The following is a 16,529-nucleotide window of genomic DNA, read 5'->3' as shown; positions in this document are numbered from 1 at the left end:
ATTTTATTATCTTTAGACTTTCCTTTATTTCACCTTGATTTAACGATGAAATCTGTTTAGAATAAAAAGAAAGGCAAACTTGACGTCACCTAAGGAAAAACCGCCGTTTCCGTTTTTCATTTTGCACTAAGCATCACTTTTTAAAGACATATTTATACGTAAAATGTATTAACTTTTATACAGAAAAATTTTGAAAGGCCAGAAAGGTTTTACTCTGACACGTTTTGAGAAACATTTTGTTTGACCGTTCTTCGGCGATCGATCAGATTTAAAGGGCACATTTTTACGAGCCCTAAAAAGTTGTTAGAAGAAAGTAGCGAGTATAAGTTATTTAGTCATACAGCGGCGAGACTTGACGGAACGCAAAGAGAGCGTTACAATCTAATGGCATACGAGCGACTGCAGGCATCTCATGACATGTCGACTTTGAGATAACTATCAACGGCTTTGAATTCTTTCCATGCGCGAGAAAACAAAAAGTATGCAGACAGGACCAAAGCGGGAATATGTTATGGCGATAATGGCCGATAATCAAGGCACCATCAATTGTGATGAATGGTGAACAAATCTACTCTTTTTGCTGAACATTTTAAACGGTATTACAAAACAAACGCACTCTCTATTTCAGTCATGCTTGTCACAAAACCCTTTCATTTTCCCATTCATATTAAACAATTACTTTCGTTATCCGTTTTGGCGCCAAAGTCGGTTCCTTTGCGCCAACTTTAATTCTCGTCACGTCCACTGGTGTAAAATCGATGTAATGGAAACAGAAGCCTGTTCGAAGGTGCAGTAGAAAACTCAAAGTTTCTTACGAAAAGTTCTCTTAAGAATCGACATATTATAATGCCCCCCCAAAATAATATAAACCGCTTACCTCAGGTGTTACTTCATTTTCATCTAGAAGAATATATCACAAAGAGTATCATGATGTTATGTATCCTTTCGCGTCCAGCAATGGCCTTTTTTCTCGTCTCTCTTAATTCCGGAAGTGACTTTCGTTTACGACACCTTTCGGAAGTAAAAATTTCGAGGACTACGCTTTCTACTCTCATTTTTGGACTTGCCCCAGAGCAAAGATTTCCCTAGGAATTCTCCATGTTCACATGAAAGGACGACTTACGTGGGAGAGTGGGTACGCACACAATAGAGCTTTCTGCTCTCGTTAACTTTGACAACTGGCTAATCAACATTTTCCGGCTGTACTCTCTTCACTATTTGATATTCCCGTATTCTTGCATTTAATCAATTTTGTATATACATTGTTTTATTCAAGTAAGCATGATTTAAAGTATACTACATATTATTTCAGACTTTATTTTTCCGAGCATTTTATAAAAACGGTGACCATTGTGAAATGTCACTCGTAAAAAGCAGATCGAGATAATACACCTAATGATTTCTTACACGCGATTTTCAGTTTTGCGTTGCGCTCAAACAGCACGCAATGACAGGAGCCCATAAGTTATGGGCTCCCTGGCAATGATAATTTTACAAAACCTCATCAGAGACCTCATCGCTTTGGCAGGCCCTGGAAACACTATTCGTGCAACTTGCGATATAATCTTAATCTACTGGCCGCACACGAAATACTCCCTCAATTCGTCTTGCTTAGACTCGGGACTCGAGGTTTTTTGGTTTTTGTTTGTTTTTCGTTTTTTTTTTACTGACTGGTTTGCCTACAAAATAAGAAAAAAAATATATTTTTGCTTTTCTCCTTATTGTGTTACCGTAGAACAAAAAAGTAATGAATCACCTTTGGTTTGTTTATAACTGTGCTAGTGAACTTTCTAACAAACATTTACTTGAACGAATTTCTTGAGAATGAAATATACATTGAATAAAATAGGCTTAAGAGGAAATGCTCTCTTTAGATCTCCTCTGCCTTTTTCTTGGAGCACCGTCGCCTCCGTTTTTCCTTTTCTCCTGCACCGTGACCTGTCAGCAAAAATGTACAAAATGAAAATTAAGTTGAAGCTCCCGACGCTTCTCCCCAAGCCAGACATAAATTATTTCATTGATAACTTACAAAAACTGAAGGCGACCAGGGGCTGACAGCAGCGCTGTATCTGTATTTTAGGTATGATAAAGTCTTGTCTTTAATTTCTCACTATTTTGTCAACAACTCGCTCTCCCGATTACTATACAAGTTCCGTTGTATGTCAATAGTGTTTTCACGGACATATTAAACTGTATTGCACTGAATGGATAGGATGATAACGTCTTCGTGTGATAATGATTTGTTTTATTTATTTGGTATTGTTTCAATAGTTTATTAATTTTGACTTTAACGCTTATTACAGACACCCTTATTTTACCAATACTATCTATGGTAACCTTAGAGCCCAAATGTACGGGGTTCGAATGTTATGTCACAATGCCTGTACAAAAAGCCCATGAAAGACCACATTTGTGCATTAAGCACTAAATTACTGACTCACTTGTGGGAAATGGTCTGCTTTCCTTAGAAGATCATTCAGGGTTTCTTCCCGCTGTTGTTGGTCCGGGTCGGTTGTTGTAGCTTCCTTGATCGGGCGATGCCTCTTCAATTTGTTGAGGTGCCACTCTGCTCTTTTATCCTCACTGAGAAATTTGGCAGAAGCAGCTTCCCATTTCGCACGGAATGCTTTCTCAGCGAGGATAAAAGAGGACCACCATTGGCTGTCTTCGTGTGTCAAGCGTTTGCACTTTTTCACGAACTCCTCCAGGTCTTTGATTGGCAACAACTTCTTTGTACCAGGCCTGACTAGGGGAGGGATTCCCCGTGGTGTACTGCTCAACATGCGTTGACCAGGACCCTCCGGAAGCCACGTCTCATCACTTGCCCAGTTTTTGTATTTCATTCGGACTTGGCCATTTCTCTTAAAGAATCTATACGTATGAGGGTACACGTGATTTTTTATTTTGTTTAGGAGTGGTTCAATCCATGCCTTAATATCAAAAATGAATTCTATCACGCGGACGTCTGGAGCTGGGGTATGGGCTTTTTGGATGTTCCTCACTAAAGCGGGCAACGTCATCGAGTCCTTCATGTGGTGTCGTTTTGAAATTCTACTAAAAAACTGAAAATGAAAGGGTGAAAAGAAATTTATTAGACTGCATGAAAATGAATATTGATGCAACTGGAAAAAGTGCTTGTTGGGAATTGGGTAGATTTTTTATACTTATGTTTTATAGCTTTCTATTCAGTTCTCGTCATCACTTTGTTTTAGTACACAGTTTCAAAACAAATTCCCTTATTGTTTAGCATATGGTCCATATGCCTCTCACTGGACCAAAATTACTTGGACTTAAAGGGGAAACTATTTTTGGACAGCATTAAGTGTTATCCGAGTAACAGATATTCTTTGTGCAATGGGAAATTCTAAAGAGCGGATGAAAAATAAGCTCGTCTGCCTTAGGCATTTTTCCTTACACATTACAAGTAATGAGCTAAAAAATTGTTAGGTCTTCATGTTAAACCGGCATTCTCGTTTAAATTTGAAATGCAAAGTTAATTCAAATCAGTGCTCTTACCCGGTCAACGTCTTCATGTGTATGACCTACCATAAGAAAAGACAAGCGAACCTGAAAAGGCGAAAAAATTTGGTTTTACAAAGAACAAAAAGGAAGGAAACTGAACTACATACTTGAGCGCTTTGTGACCGAAGGGAAAACGTATCGTGGAAATTCTTGGCTAAATCGATCGAGTTATACTATTACAGCTGACACTGTTACTTTATAGTTGTCTTTGGCACTTACTTCCTGAAAAATCTCTTTCTCTACAAGAAGCGAACAAAAGCCAAGAATATAGCGATTCTTGCATTCTCGATAACAATTATCCATCTGTAGGAATAGGAAAGGGGGTAAGCGTCCTTCCTAAAAAAAAAAAAACAGTGAAAAACCACATCAAAACGGTTATGATGCGCTTAGTCTTTTACAGTTCTTATGAAGGTTATAGCCATGATAAGTGGAAAACAACAATCACAATTACAAATTAGTATCAGTACCATGGTTAACGGCTTGTACTGACGCTGCTAGCAGATCGAGTCCCTTCGATCTTTGCTAGACAAGTCGGGAAAGTTCGAAGCGACTCTGTTAGCAGGGTGAAACATGTTATAAAAGTAAGACCCAGGATTATCAATTTTAACGTGTTCTATAAACACAAAATCGTTAGTTTTCAGGGATAATTGATCGCTTAACTTAAGTACCTCAGATAGTTCCACAAATATCTGTAACAGGACATTCAACGTCAGGTTCGAATCGTGTGGCCATCGCATTAAGTCTATAAAGCTGAAAATTCTACCGTCTCCATGCGAAATAGCCCCGGTGACGTGGGTTCTCAAAAAGTGATAAGCTTCATCCTATCAAGTAACAATAAGTTATAAAATAAGAATGCATTTCTTACCGTTGCTTATGTGGAAATTCTAATTCATTCTCAATTTACCACCTCGATCATGTGATGTTCATTCTGAACTGTTTAGGAACCATGAGGGAACAAATTTGGCCGACGATTAAAGCTTAAGAAACTAATGGGTGACATAATTTAATAATCGCGCGTTTTCTTGTAATTTCATAAAAGAAGTAATGGGCCTTACCTTAGAGAGACAGTTTGCATGTGGAAGGTTAGTTTTGGACTGATCCATACCGTCAATTATAATGGACAGATACTGGTCCGGATCGAGTTCGGCCTTTAAACAGTTGCTATAATACGCTCTTCTTTCAGCCCTTGAATGACATAAGAGAAAACGTTTGTGGCATAACTATTAGGACAAATCACAGTAACACCTATTTGATACGGGAAAAAAAAAACAGATATACACCGGCACCTTGATAGTTCAGAAAACAACCTGAAAGGGAGTACTCAAAAGTATCACTGGAGGAGACTCAGTTTTCAAAATAGTAGAGAAATCAGTATAACTCAGGGAACCGAAATTCTATTGTGCAAAATAATTTGTGGTGACATCTTATAAATCAAACAAGTTTGTTTACAAGTAGCACAATTTAGTATAGACTTACATTTGTTGTTCATTGTGCACCTTTCTTTTAAATGACAATGACTTTCTCTTATCCTTATCCGTTGTACCCTGAAGGCATAACTTTAGGGCCACACAGACACCACATTTTGTAAACTTGTTTTCCTATTTAAAAGAAAGGTTGAAATTAGTGTGGTTGGTTATATATGGAGCCTTATGTCGACCCTTTTTGGACTGCCATCAACTTTTATCCGTACCTTTGGTATAATCACATTCCTGAATTGTTTTTTCCACATTCGAGAGAAGGTTGCCCAAGAGACAGGGTGCTTGCCAGCAGATTTAAGGTCGTCAACGTAGGTTAGGTAAACCTCCCGTTTAGTTAAGCACGTTGGCAGACAGTATTTGTCTTCGTTCGGTATGCGATCTGCGCTATGTTCAATGAAATCTGTAAATCAAAAATTAAAATAAATTAACCTGTGAGTTGTTAATATATTATGAACAACGGAGAATTATGTCGAGTGATTAATTGAAATCACCAAACTGGGTTTAGTCATATTGGAAAGAAAGACAGTTAATTTATAAGTTGAAATCTCTGACATATCTTAACTCATTTACTTAAAGTTACTATAGCAACCAACCATTAAACCAAGCTTTCTCATTTGCCGGCCCTTTCTGGCCCCCTCTGACGAACAACCACCATCTCCTTCAAATTCCCTCTGTAGACGGTAAAACCTGCAAGGAGAAGACCTACTTTTTACCATTGAGTTGTTCTTCCGTTCGTTAATTGCATTCAAGAGACAGGTTATTATAATCTTGAACTTGAACTGGAGAGCGCATAGGTTTCTATTCAGTCAAAGGTCAAAAGAAAAGTAATGAGCATGTTTAGAGATTAACTTACGTTGATCGGGAAACACTGTGAGCAGCTAGCCAGGCTTTTCTGCATACGTTTTTACCATTTGCCCGAAATGTATACTGCCTTTCACCTTTTAAAACAACAACAACAACAACAACAAAAATAAACAAACTTATAGTAAATAAAATGCTTAACAAATGCAATTTGGGCAAGAGGGGCCTGTTAGACCTTGCTGAGGGACAATATTGTAATATTAACCACAGGTCGCGTGACCCTGGTCAGTTGTACGCATGAAAGACAGGTAACAAAAGACGGAAATACAATAACAACAACGTCAAAAAATTAAATACAAGAAAGTGCTATACATTCTATCACTTTTTTTTCCATGGAGCAACTTTATTACCTTGATGATGATAGACAGAAAATGTGAAGAACCTCAAAATAAAGGACCTCTGTTCTTCTTCTGAAAGTGAGCGGTAAACTTTCCTGCATTTCGAAACATCACTTCTATTGAGGACTTTCTTTGTGCACCAGTTTTTGCAACATTTCGTGTTTATAACTTTGTCTATCCCAGACGTGGAGAAGGCCTTTTCTTTCCTAACTGAAGTGCGAGTTGAGGACTGCCTTCCTTTCTACGGTGGAATTAAAGCAAACAAGAAGGAAAACTTTGCTGGGCTACAGAGTGGCGAACAAATAATAACGAGTTTGCAACTGACGAAGTATTAAAAATTCTTAAGTTGTTTGTATTGTCTTTATACAACGTAGCTAAAGGGAACGCCGGGGATGATAAGCGCGCCAAAACTACACTAGTTGAAGAGTGTGACAAACCACTAGGCGATGTAAATGGACGACGAGATCTGCTCATGATCCTACCAAAGACTAAGCTGTTTGCTTGCTCTTTGCTTCATCTATGGTTTCTATTGTCCATGTTAAGTCACTACACATTACTTACCTGTTTAGTGCCTTTTTTGCTGTTGTTTGAAGGTTTCTCTGCGCGAACCCCCGATCGAGATCCCGTCCTCTCTTCTGCATTTTCACTAACGCTTCTGATCACTGTGGCCTGGATGTCTTGCACTCTGCCGCGCTCATTTGTCGTTGCATGTAACGAAAGTTGGATAATCGCACACAGAAAAACGATAAGGAAAGCCATGATGTACTTTTAACGGTGAATGCCGATAGAATGGTTGATAGGATTTCCTTCTCGGTTTTTATTCAGCATTTTTCCCCGCTTTGTTTCTTAATTGCATACAAAAAGCCCGCCTTTTCTGGATTAACCAATCAAAATTAGAATTTGAAAACTAACCATAGTGGGGTAGGGACGGCAATGAGAGCGCGCTGAAATGATAATCAAGGTACTCTGAGGAATCCCGCCCAAAAGGGAAAACATTGAACACTCAGAAAGGCAGAAGAAAGAGTACATCAACAAACAACAAAAGAACGAGTAAAGATATCATTGTCATTAGTATAGCCTGCCTGGCAGTGAATACTTGATTTGAAATGCAAACGTGAGCACATATACGCGATTAAATAAAAGGCGCGCAAGATTTAATTACTCAGGTAATTTTGTATGGGCAGAAGGAATGCCATGCGCGATCGGTAGAAAAAGGCCTATTGTCCCGAAGGTTGTCAAAAATATAAAACTAAATACCCGGCAGTCAGAATATTCGGTAGAATTTCTACGATTTCCTTTTCCCTAACTTTTTGAAGATACTAGATCTGGATGTAATTTGCGCGCAGTTTTTCACGATAAGAAAAGTGAAAATAACGAAAACAAAATCAGTCGATGCATCTTTCATTCCTAGCTCGTTGTAGCTCGTGTGTATAATATATATGTAAGGACATAAGTAACTTGTTACGAACTGAAATGTAGTTTTATTTAATAGCTACCATTTAACTAATCTGCGCGTTCTTGCCATATATTTTGTTTTGCTTCGTAGCATAATATGAGTCATTACATGATGGTTGCCAAATTATCACGTAGATGCTTTAATCTTGTGACCCAAATGCCTGAACGCTTGAAAGTGAAGGTGACGTAAGCCGATTTCATCGATCTATACGGAAAACATGAAAAAGATCAGTTCGAACTTTTAAGTAAACTTCTGGAGGGACGAATATCCTTTAAAGATCTAAAATCAAAACGGCGAAGGGTGAGCTTCTATGTTATCTCATATACATGTAGTAAATCCAATTTTTGCATTCAAAACCTGTTTGGTGAAAAAAAAAACAATTTAGATGTCTAAACAGAGTATTTTCTTACTGTATAGCGTGAAAAGGAGGTTCAACAAAGCCAAGGGCCTTCCAGCGGAAATATCAAAGAGGTAAATGCCAGAATGTTGTGCACGAAAGCGAAATGACTGCACGACAGGAGTGACATTGATTGCCATTTTAATTTTTTATCCCCTTAGCTTGAGGAAGAAATCTCACGCTTAAAGAGCCAAAATGCAGACCTTCGAACGAAATTAGAGGAGGTAATTAAAATAAAGCATGATTCGAAATTCTGCCATGTTTTCTATGGACTAAATTGCAAGGCAGAGAAAACAGGATAGCCATCCCATTATATAACTATTTTCTCGTCATACGCCCATAAGGAAAACCTAATGCTACCTTTTTAGTAGTGACAGGATTCAATGTTTTGCAGAGACTCGCATTTTAATACCGTACCATGGTTCACCTATGCTTTTCTGTTTGTTCAATTTGTAGGCCATAGAGGAGTGAGACAAACAAAAAAGTAGAGCAGAAAAACTGCAAAGGCGAATAAAGGTTCTCGAAAGAGAAAATGAAGAGGTGCAGTATAATTTGAAAAGGCGAAAATTGCAGTGTTTATCCTTTGTTTTACTTAAAGAATCCGAATAGATAAAGCAATGATTTTTTTGTTCCTTTACTACTAGGAATTCCAGCAGTATAGAAATGACGTCGATGCGCTGATAGACGAAAAAAATTCTCTGGGAGCAAGCTTTCTAAGCCATCAGAGCCTTCATGGCGCTAGCGACGTTTCGTTGCCATCAGCAGGAGAGGTACTGATCTAATTAGCTCGTTAGAAAGTCCCCATCCACTAGCATCCTTTGTACTCCACTAAGGCATGCGTCACAGGGAGTCCCCACATGCTTAAAATTTAATTTATCTATTTTTTAATTTTATTATTTGTATTACATGTATTCAGTCATTTCTAATATTCAATCAGTGGAATCCTTTAGAGATTAGACAGTGGGAGCTCTATCGTAGAAAAAAATTAGCACAGACTGCCGGTAGTTTGAAATCTGGAGTTATTTGTTCCGCGTGGTGAGGCTCTTTCTTTTTTGAAAGCAGTTCATATCATACAAGCAAAATTCTGACCTTAAAAACAAGAAAAGAAACTGACTTAAGGGGACAGACAAATTTTGTGTATCATTGTCTCCACAGTGTCTGTCGTCAGACCTGGAACACAGAAGTACCAGCTCCGACGATAGTAAAACTGACGAAGACGATGATAACGTTCCTCTTGCACAAGTTGCAAATAAGGTAAGTTTTATTACTTTGGAAATCATGAGTAACGAAACTAGAAAGAAAATTAATATGTTTTTACATTTCTTGTTGTATGTTTCGGAACAGAAGAAGACGACGTCAACCTTAAAGACAAGCACACCCAGGGTAAGTTTGTCCGAGAAACATCAGCAAAGGATATCAAAAAGTGTAGCTGCTTTCCCCTTTATTGTCAAAGGAAATATTACTAATTAAAACAATTGTAGCCACTAATAATGTTCAAAGGCCGGCCAGAAGACGTAGAACAGTCTTATGCATGTACAATCGAGACAACACATATTCTCTTGATGCGATACTTTCACCAAGAAATGTACACTTATTTCATTTCGGTTTTGTTTGTGGATATAGGGCTTCGCTGAAAAGAGACCGAGGGATAAAAGCACTGGCTCTAGCTCGTCTTCTAGTGAAGCGGTAATATTATAATAATATAGATACATAAATATATTTTTCGCCTACGGTACAAAACATCGCAGGCCTCTCTTTTATTGTCTAACAGTCCTCGTACTGTGTGGATAACGATAATAATCAAGCATAAAATGCTCATAAATAAGTTGTACTTTTGTATTAAATGTACTGTCTTTTGATTTTTGAAGAATTCCGAGATAGAAATGAACAGTGAACCCCAGAGATTAACACAAGCAGAGAAGCTGAGAACAGAGGCTAAAAAAATTAAAAAGAAGGTAATACACTAATATATAGCTAACCTTATTTTTGTTTGAGATTGACGACTATAGAGTGTTCTTAAAACTTACGATGACTTGACTTACAGATTTGTTTCACGGCGTCGCGTGAGTAATGCAAAATAGGATTATATCTACTAACTGACACGAAAAAGACTCATGCTGGCTGTACAGCAGTTATCAGATCAAGAAACCATCACTGAGGTTTGCATTTTTTTTTTGCAGTTACTGAAAAACAAAACCACTCGACACCTTGAGACCGACGATGACTCGAGTACTTCCAAGGTATGAACTTTACAGTACAACTGCATTTGATCTATTGCCAAGCTGAAAGTTTCCTGAACTTTCTGTCAAAACCAATATCTAAGCTAATCACGCTTTGTTTTTTACAGGATAACCATTTCTCTTGGCTTTGGGAATATTTACCTCGCCGCTTTCGCGGCTCGGTAAATATTTAGCCATTATTCACCTCGATTTCAAAGAATAATTGTTAATTAGTATATACACTCAGTGATCTTGGTGATTTAAGCAATCTGATTGGTTCGCTATCTCGGACTATTCAACAATATTCACCTCCTAGCGAGTGGATAATGTGTGAGCTCGGTGTTTTTCCCATTTTTTTAGAGAACGATCTTTTAAAAGTCGACAAAATCCTAGGGCTGCCTTTTTTTTAAGGCAAGATTCAATACGAAAGGATTCAATACGGCAATTTTCAATTTACTGTTGCTGAGATTTGTGCTCGACGGATTGTTTACAACTCCCGTGTATTCGCGTAGAAGAAGCCGCTCAGCGTTTTCTAACAAGAAAATTTGGGCTCAAAAATCGAAGTTTATTTATAACAAACAAATTTAAAAGGAAATGTTTGCACAAATTCTACGTTTCAAGAAAACAGGAAAAAGAATGATACAGGAAGACGACGTCTTATCTCGAGCAACCGAGCCGCCATTTTTGTCAGCACTTCATGCAAAGAACGACACAACAAGCCCTTTTGGCTATAAACTTGGCGAGTCAACAGAAAACAACAATTTCCTCTGACATATCGATGACTCATCTGGTTAATAGGTCGATGTTATCTAGTACTTTCCCTTAAGCTCGCTATTATATTAAATTGGATGCATTTGGATGTATTGGACATTGTTTTGAACCTTTTCTGTTTCTGGATCGTGATCAGAATTGTAATAATAACAATAATAATTTAATTCTAATTATTAATTGGTATGTGTAATCAAATGGTGACGAGTGAAATTAGGGAATAATTTCACGCGCGTTTTGTCCAAATTCTAAATTATTAGGATTTGAACAAAACGCAAGTAAAATTATTCCCTAATTTTACGAGTATACCACTTGATTACCAATTAATATCATGGGTGACGAATTACGTTAGCAATCTCGGATTTTTGACATGTTTATCCTGGATCGTATCGATCGAGAACTCCACTCTTTTAAATGTTTAGACCTTAAATTTGCCTTATAAAGTTAAGAATTGTTTAGACTTTTTCGGCAAAATACCTGTTAGAATCCTTCTTGATGTTCTCTTGTGTGTTCAAGTGTTCTAAAGCGTCTTTTTGTGCCCTGACATCTTCATTCACGGGATTTTAAAACTTCGTCGCCATCTTGACACTGAGACGTACGAAAAGGTTGCCATGGCAATTTTGTAATTTCACATGTGAAATTACAAATTAACGCCGGAATCTCGCGCCATAATTAAGGAGTAATTCGTCACCTATGATATTATCGTGATAATACAATGATCAAGCATATGCCTTGCCTTGTCGTGCTATCTGCTCACTGGGCAATGAAGGGTAACAGTACGAGGATCAGATCCTTGTACTTGATATTCATTTAAAAAAAAAACACTCGAACATAGTTATTAGAAAGGAATGGTTATGAAGCCCGACAGACTTCAACGGCTTTGTCATGTTTTTGTTAGTTTTTTTTTTTTTTGACTGGACCGTGCACAACGTTCAATAGTATTCCTACCATTTTGAACTTGCTGAAGTCGAGGCGATCATTTCCGTCATTTTGTAAGACGCCACGGACATATCGATGACTCATCTGGTTTAGGTCGATGCCGTATCTAATGCTTTCCCTTAAGCTCGCTATTATGTTAAATTGAATGCATTTGGATGTATTGGACATTGTTTTGAACCTTTTCTGTTTCTGAATCGTAATCACAATTATAGTGATAATACAATGATCAAGAATATGCCTTGCCTTGTCACGCTGTCTGCTCACTGGGCAATGAAGGGTAACAGTATGTGAATCAGATCCTTGTACTTGATATTCATTTCAAAAAAAACATTCGAACATAGTTATTAAAGTGGAATGGTTACGAAGCCCGACAGACTTCTTTGTCACGTTTTTGTTAGCATTTTTGGACTTAACCATGCACAACGTTCAATAGTATTCCTACCATTTTGAACTTGCTGACCAATAGAAACATCTCATTAATTTATTCAGTCACAGTTTGTGAACAAAAAACAGAGGATTGTGCACGGTCAGGGAGTTTCCAACAAAAACTACAGCACCGTTATTTTTAACTTTACAGTTTGCCGGCTTTCATAACCAGTCTCCTCTACTAACTATGATTCGAAGAATGTTTTTGATTACCACCAGTGCAGTGCGACAAAATATGCGTAATAAGCCTCAGAATATGCATCTTTAATCACATCAACAGTCCACTGACATGTTGACATTACTGTTCATGCGTGGAGCAGAACTTGCCTGCTTCCGCGTTAAGTGCTTTCTCACGCTGGAAGGCTATTTTTAGGAATTTAAAATGTATTCTTATCACATAAAAGCGGTGCGTACATTCCTGATTGCACACGAGTTGTTCGGTTCTGACCGGAGCACTTCGACTAGGCCTCTGGCACCTTGTGACAAGTTGTGCAAAGTAAGTGGCTTCCTTTAGTTTTAGCTTTGAGTTCTCAGTCTTTCTCGGCGATAGTTAAGCTTGTTGTAAAGAGTCGATGAAGAGTTTACGACTGTGAGTAGTTTCTTAAAAAGGATGTTTTCCTAAACTTGAAGAACTGCTGACGAGATGCATGGGTTGTCGTTGAAAAAGAGGGATCGGCTGTTTCTCTAGTTACGAGCTTGAGTTGAGTTAGAGTTGAGTTTGAGTTAAGATTGCGTTAAATTTGAGTTACCAAAATGCCCTTTTTATTTTACAGGAAATGTGTAACTTTCACCCTTTTTTGCTTCTGTTTTTACCTTGTTTGTATTTTTGTTGCTGCAATTTTATGATTGGTGCGGGTGGCTAACCCCGTGCTAGGGAAATCGAAACACTTCATGAGCGTATGTTATTGGTGAGCACTGTTTACATGTTCTGTGAGAGTAAGGTTCTTTTATCGTCTTCTTATTCGAACATAAAACTTGTTTTTTCAGGTCTATATATACCTGATATCGTCTCTAGTTTTAACCTATTTCTCTTCATAGCTGACAACGAATAAGAATTAAAGGGTCATCGTGTAATAAACAAGGGCAAAAGAGAAGAAAAAATGTAACAACTGTTCTTTTTTCCACTATATTGTCAATGCAAGGCCCCCGAAGCCGATTTTCAAGTGCACACTCCCCCCGGAAAATTTCAAATCTAAAACTGCCAATGGTAATATCAATTTGTAATTATTACATCGGCACACACGCAACGGTTGAGTGTCACCAGGACATTTTTAAGTCAGAATCTTTCAAGGTGGCAAAGTTGTCTTTCCGATTGTCATTAAGAGCTACAAACTCATTGGCAACAGCTACAAGACAAAGTTTGTCTGTTCTGTTTGTGGCTGTTCAGTATTGTCAGATTACTAAACCTTGTTTGTGTGTTAAGTGACAGATCTGGGTAACCAAAGTAAAAAAAAAAAAATTAAACCATCCGAAAAAGCGGCCCACCCCCTGCGCGGCTCCTGTAATGCACTTGCGACTGACTTTTGTAGCATTCCATTGTGTTCTGATCTTACGGTTTCCAATAAATTGTACTATTAATTGTTGCATGGACTGTCTTTCATTGCAAAGTGCTTTCTGCTACTCAAAGAAACGGATAACTTCAAATTCAAGGGTTTTTTGTCGTGGTGGCCATGGATCCAAACATTAGAGAGCTTATTGCCGTCGTTTTGACGACGGCAACGGGAAATGAAAGGCAATGAAGCAATAGGCCGGTTCACACTAGGGACCAAAGTGCAAGTGTAACTGAAGTCAAATAGACTTTGGAAAGAAGATTCAATAGATTTTCAGGCGTGGCTGCGCGCGCCTAAAACGTGAGAAGTGGTTTTTGTATGAAAAGTTCCAAGGTTTCTAAATTGTTGGTACAAATACTTTTTCAGCTGTTATTAATTTTTGTTCATTCATCCAGGTTGACGTTGTTTTTGTCTGCAACTTGAAGAGCTGTAAAGTAATCCACATTTTCACGGGAAGTTAATTATTCGCTACAGAATTTGATTTTGCTTAATACTAGGTGTGCACAACTTTTGGCAAATAACTTGTGAGCACAAGTTGGCGTGCAGTTGATTACCTGCCTCAGAATTAGATCACAACTTTTCTTTCAACCCAGAATTTTCTACCCAAAGTCTGCTTGAAATACACCTTCAAAATACAACTGCTGAAAGTAAAACTATACAGAATGCTGAGGTACATAGGTTAGGGACAGAATCGCAGTAAACAGCACAGAGCACAATTGACGTGGTGTGACTAAACTGAAATGTTTGTCTGGCTTTTGTCAGTTTTTTTTATTTTGATGACAAAAGTCGCGACAAACACGAAATCAACGTGCACGAATTTTCACTTCTAGCATGAAAGAGTACGCAATAAAGTATTTCTTCCACTCATTTATGATGTCACTGATGACGTTATTTTACAAACAAGCCTATAAATTATTAGTTAATAACACGAAAAAGTCCCTACACTCTGGTGTTCCGCAGTCCCCGCGTGAACTAAATAAAAACTGTTGCTGAGTTTTGTGCTCGATGAATTGTTTACAACTCCCATGTATTCGCGTAGAAGAAGCCGCTCAGCGTTTTCTAACAAGAAAATTTGGGCTCAAGACAAACAAATTTAAAAGGAAATGTTTACACAAATTCTACGTTTCAAGAAAACAGGAAAAAGAATGATACAGGAAGACGACGTCTTACCTCTAGCAACCGTGCCGCCATTTTTGTCAGCACTTCATGCGAAGAACGACACAACAAACCCTTTTGGCTATAAACTTGGCGAGTCAACAGAAAACAACAAAGCTCTACTTTTCCTCTCGGGTAAGGAAACAGTTCAAACTTTTAGCGGTTCCATTTAAGCCATTACGCTGTTGTTTGCGAAATGATAAACTTGTGAATTGCCATGTTTGAAAATTCTGCAAAGATCTATTTTTAAACTTACGTGTGATTTGATCTGTCAATCAAATCGTACTTTTTAATGGTTTCCTTTCTAATTTTGTTGAGATCACTTCGTGTGTATATACTAAAACAACTATTCTTTTCAATCTCGGTGAATAGTGGCTTTGGGAATATTTACCTCGCCGCTTTCGCGGCTCGGTAAATATTTAGCCACTATTCACCTCGATTTCAAAGAATAATTGTTAATTATTAAAGTGGAATGGTTACGAAGCTCGACGGACAACTTTGTCATGTTTTTGTTAGCTTTTTTGCACTTGACCGTGCACAACGTTCAATAGTATTCCTATCATTTTGAACTTGCTGAAGTCGAGGCAAACATTTCAGTCATTTTGTAAGACACCACTGACATATCGATGACTCATCTGGTTAATAGGTCGATGTTATCTAGTGCTTTCCCTTAAGCTCGCTATTATGTTAAATTGAATGCATTTGGATGTACTGGACATTGTTTTGAACCTTTCCTGTTTCTGAATCGTGATTTCAATTGTTGTGATAATACAATGATCAAGCATATGCCTTGCCTTGTCACGCTGTCTGCTCACTGGACAATGAAGGGTAACAGTATGTGAATCAGATCCTTGTACTTGATATTCATTTTAAAAAAAACATTCGAACATAGTTATTAAAGTGGAATGGTTACGAAGCCCGACAGACTTCTTTGTCATGTTTTTGTTAGCATTTTTGGACTTAACCATGCACAACGTTCAATAGTATTCCTACCATTTTGAACTTGCTGACCAATAGAAACATCTCATTAATTTATTCAGTCACAGTTTGTGAACAAAAAACAGAGGATTGTGCACGGTCAGGGAGTTTCCAACAAAAACTACAGCACCGTTATTTTTAACTTTACAGTTTGCCGGCTTTCATAACCAGTCTCCTCTACTAACTATGATTCGAAGAATGTTTTTGATTACCACCAGTGCAGTGCGACAAAATATGCGTAATAAGCCTCAGAATATGCATCTTTAATCACATCAACAGTCCACTGACATGTTGACATTACTGTTCATGCGTGGAGCAGAACTTGCCTGCTTCCGCGTTAAGTGCTTTCTCACGCTGGAAGGCTATTTTTAGGAATTTAAAATGTATTCTTATCACATAAAAGCGGTGCGTACATTCCTGATTGCACACGAGTTGTTCGGTT

General features: G+C 37.9%; 2 protein-coding genes across 2 annotated transcripts; both read right to left on the bottom strand.

Moving 5' to 3' along the window:
* Positions 1 to 1,319: 1,319 nt before the first annotated feature.
* On the bottom strand, positions 1,320 to 2,963 carry LOC140948538 (uncharacterized). The gene is made up of 2 exons (XM_073397788.1): positions 2,442 to 2,963; positions 1,320 to 1,938 (listed from the first exon to the last, which is right to left on the bottom strand). The coding sequence occupies exons 1-2, from the start codon at positions 2,841 to 2,843 to the stop codon at positions 1,852 to 1,854; spliced, it is 489 nt and encodes a 162-aa protein (XP_073253889.1). The 5' UTR covers positions 2,844 to 2,963; the 3' UTR covers positions 1,320 to 1,851.
* LOC140948910 (uncharacterized) lies at positions 2,863 to 7,103 on the bottom strand. The gene is made up of 10 exons (XM_073398175.1): positions 6,212 to 7,103; positions 5,854 to 5,938; positions 5,594 to 5,687; positions 5,213 to 5,400; positions 4,999 to 5,120; positions 4,578 to 4,707; positions 3,742 to 3,858; positions 3,517 to 3,567; positions 2,958 to 3,062; positions 2,863 to 2,871 (listed from the first exon to the last, which is right to left on the bottom strand). Exons 4-10 carry the CDS (start codon positions 5,249 to 5,251, stop codon positions 2,863 to 2,865), a joined length of 573 nt encoding a protein of 190 aa, XP_073254276.1. The 5' UTR covers positions 5,252 to 5,400; positions 5,594 to 5,687; positions 5,854 to 5,938; positions 6,212 to 7,103.
* Between the last annotated feature and the right edge of the window lie 9,426 nt (positions 7,104 to 16,529).

The sequence above is a fragment of the Porites lutea genome, chromosome 9, assembly GCF_958299795.1.
Source record: "Porites lutea chromosome 9, jaPorLute2.1, whole genome shotgun sequence".
Taxonomy (NCBI): Eukaryota; Metazoa; Cnidaria; class Anthozoa; order Scleractinia; family Poritidae; genus Porites; species Porites lutea.
The sequence above is the reverse complement of the archived record's forward strand: the minus strand, read 5'-3'. Positions and strand labels throughout refer to the sequence as shown.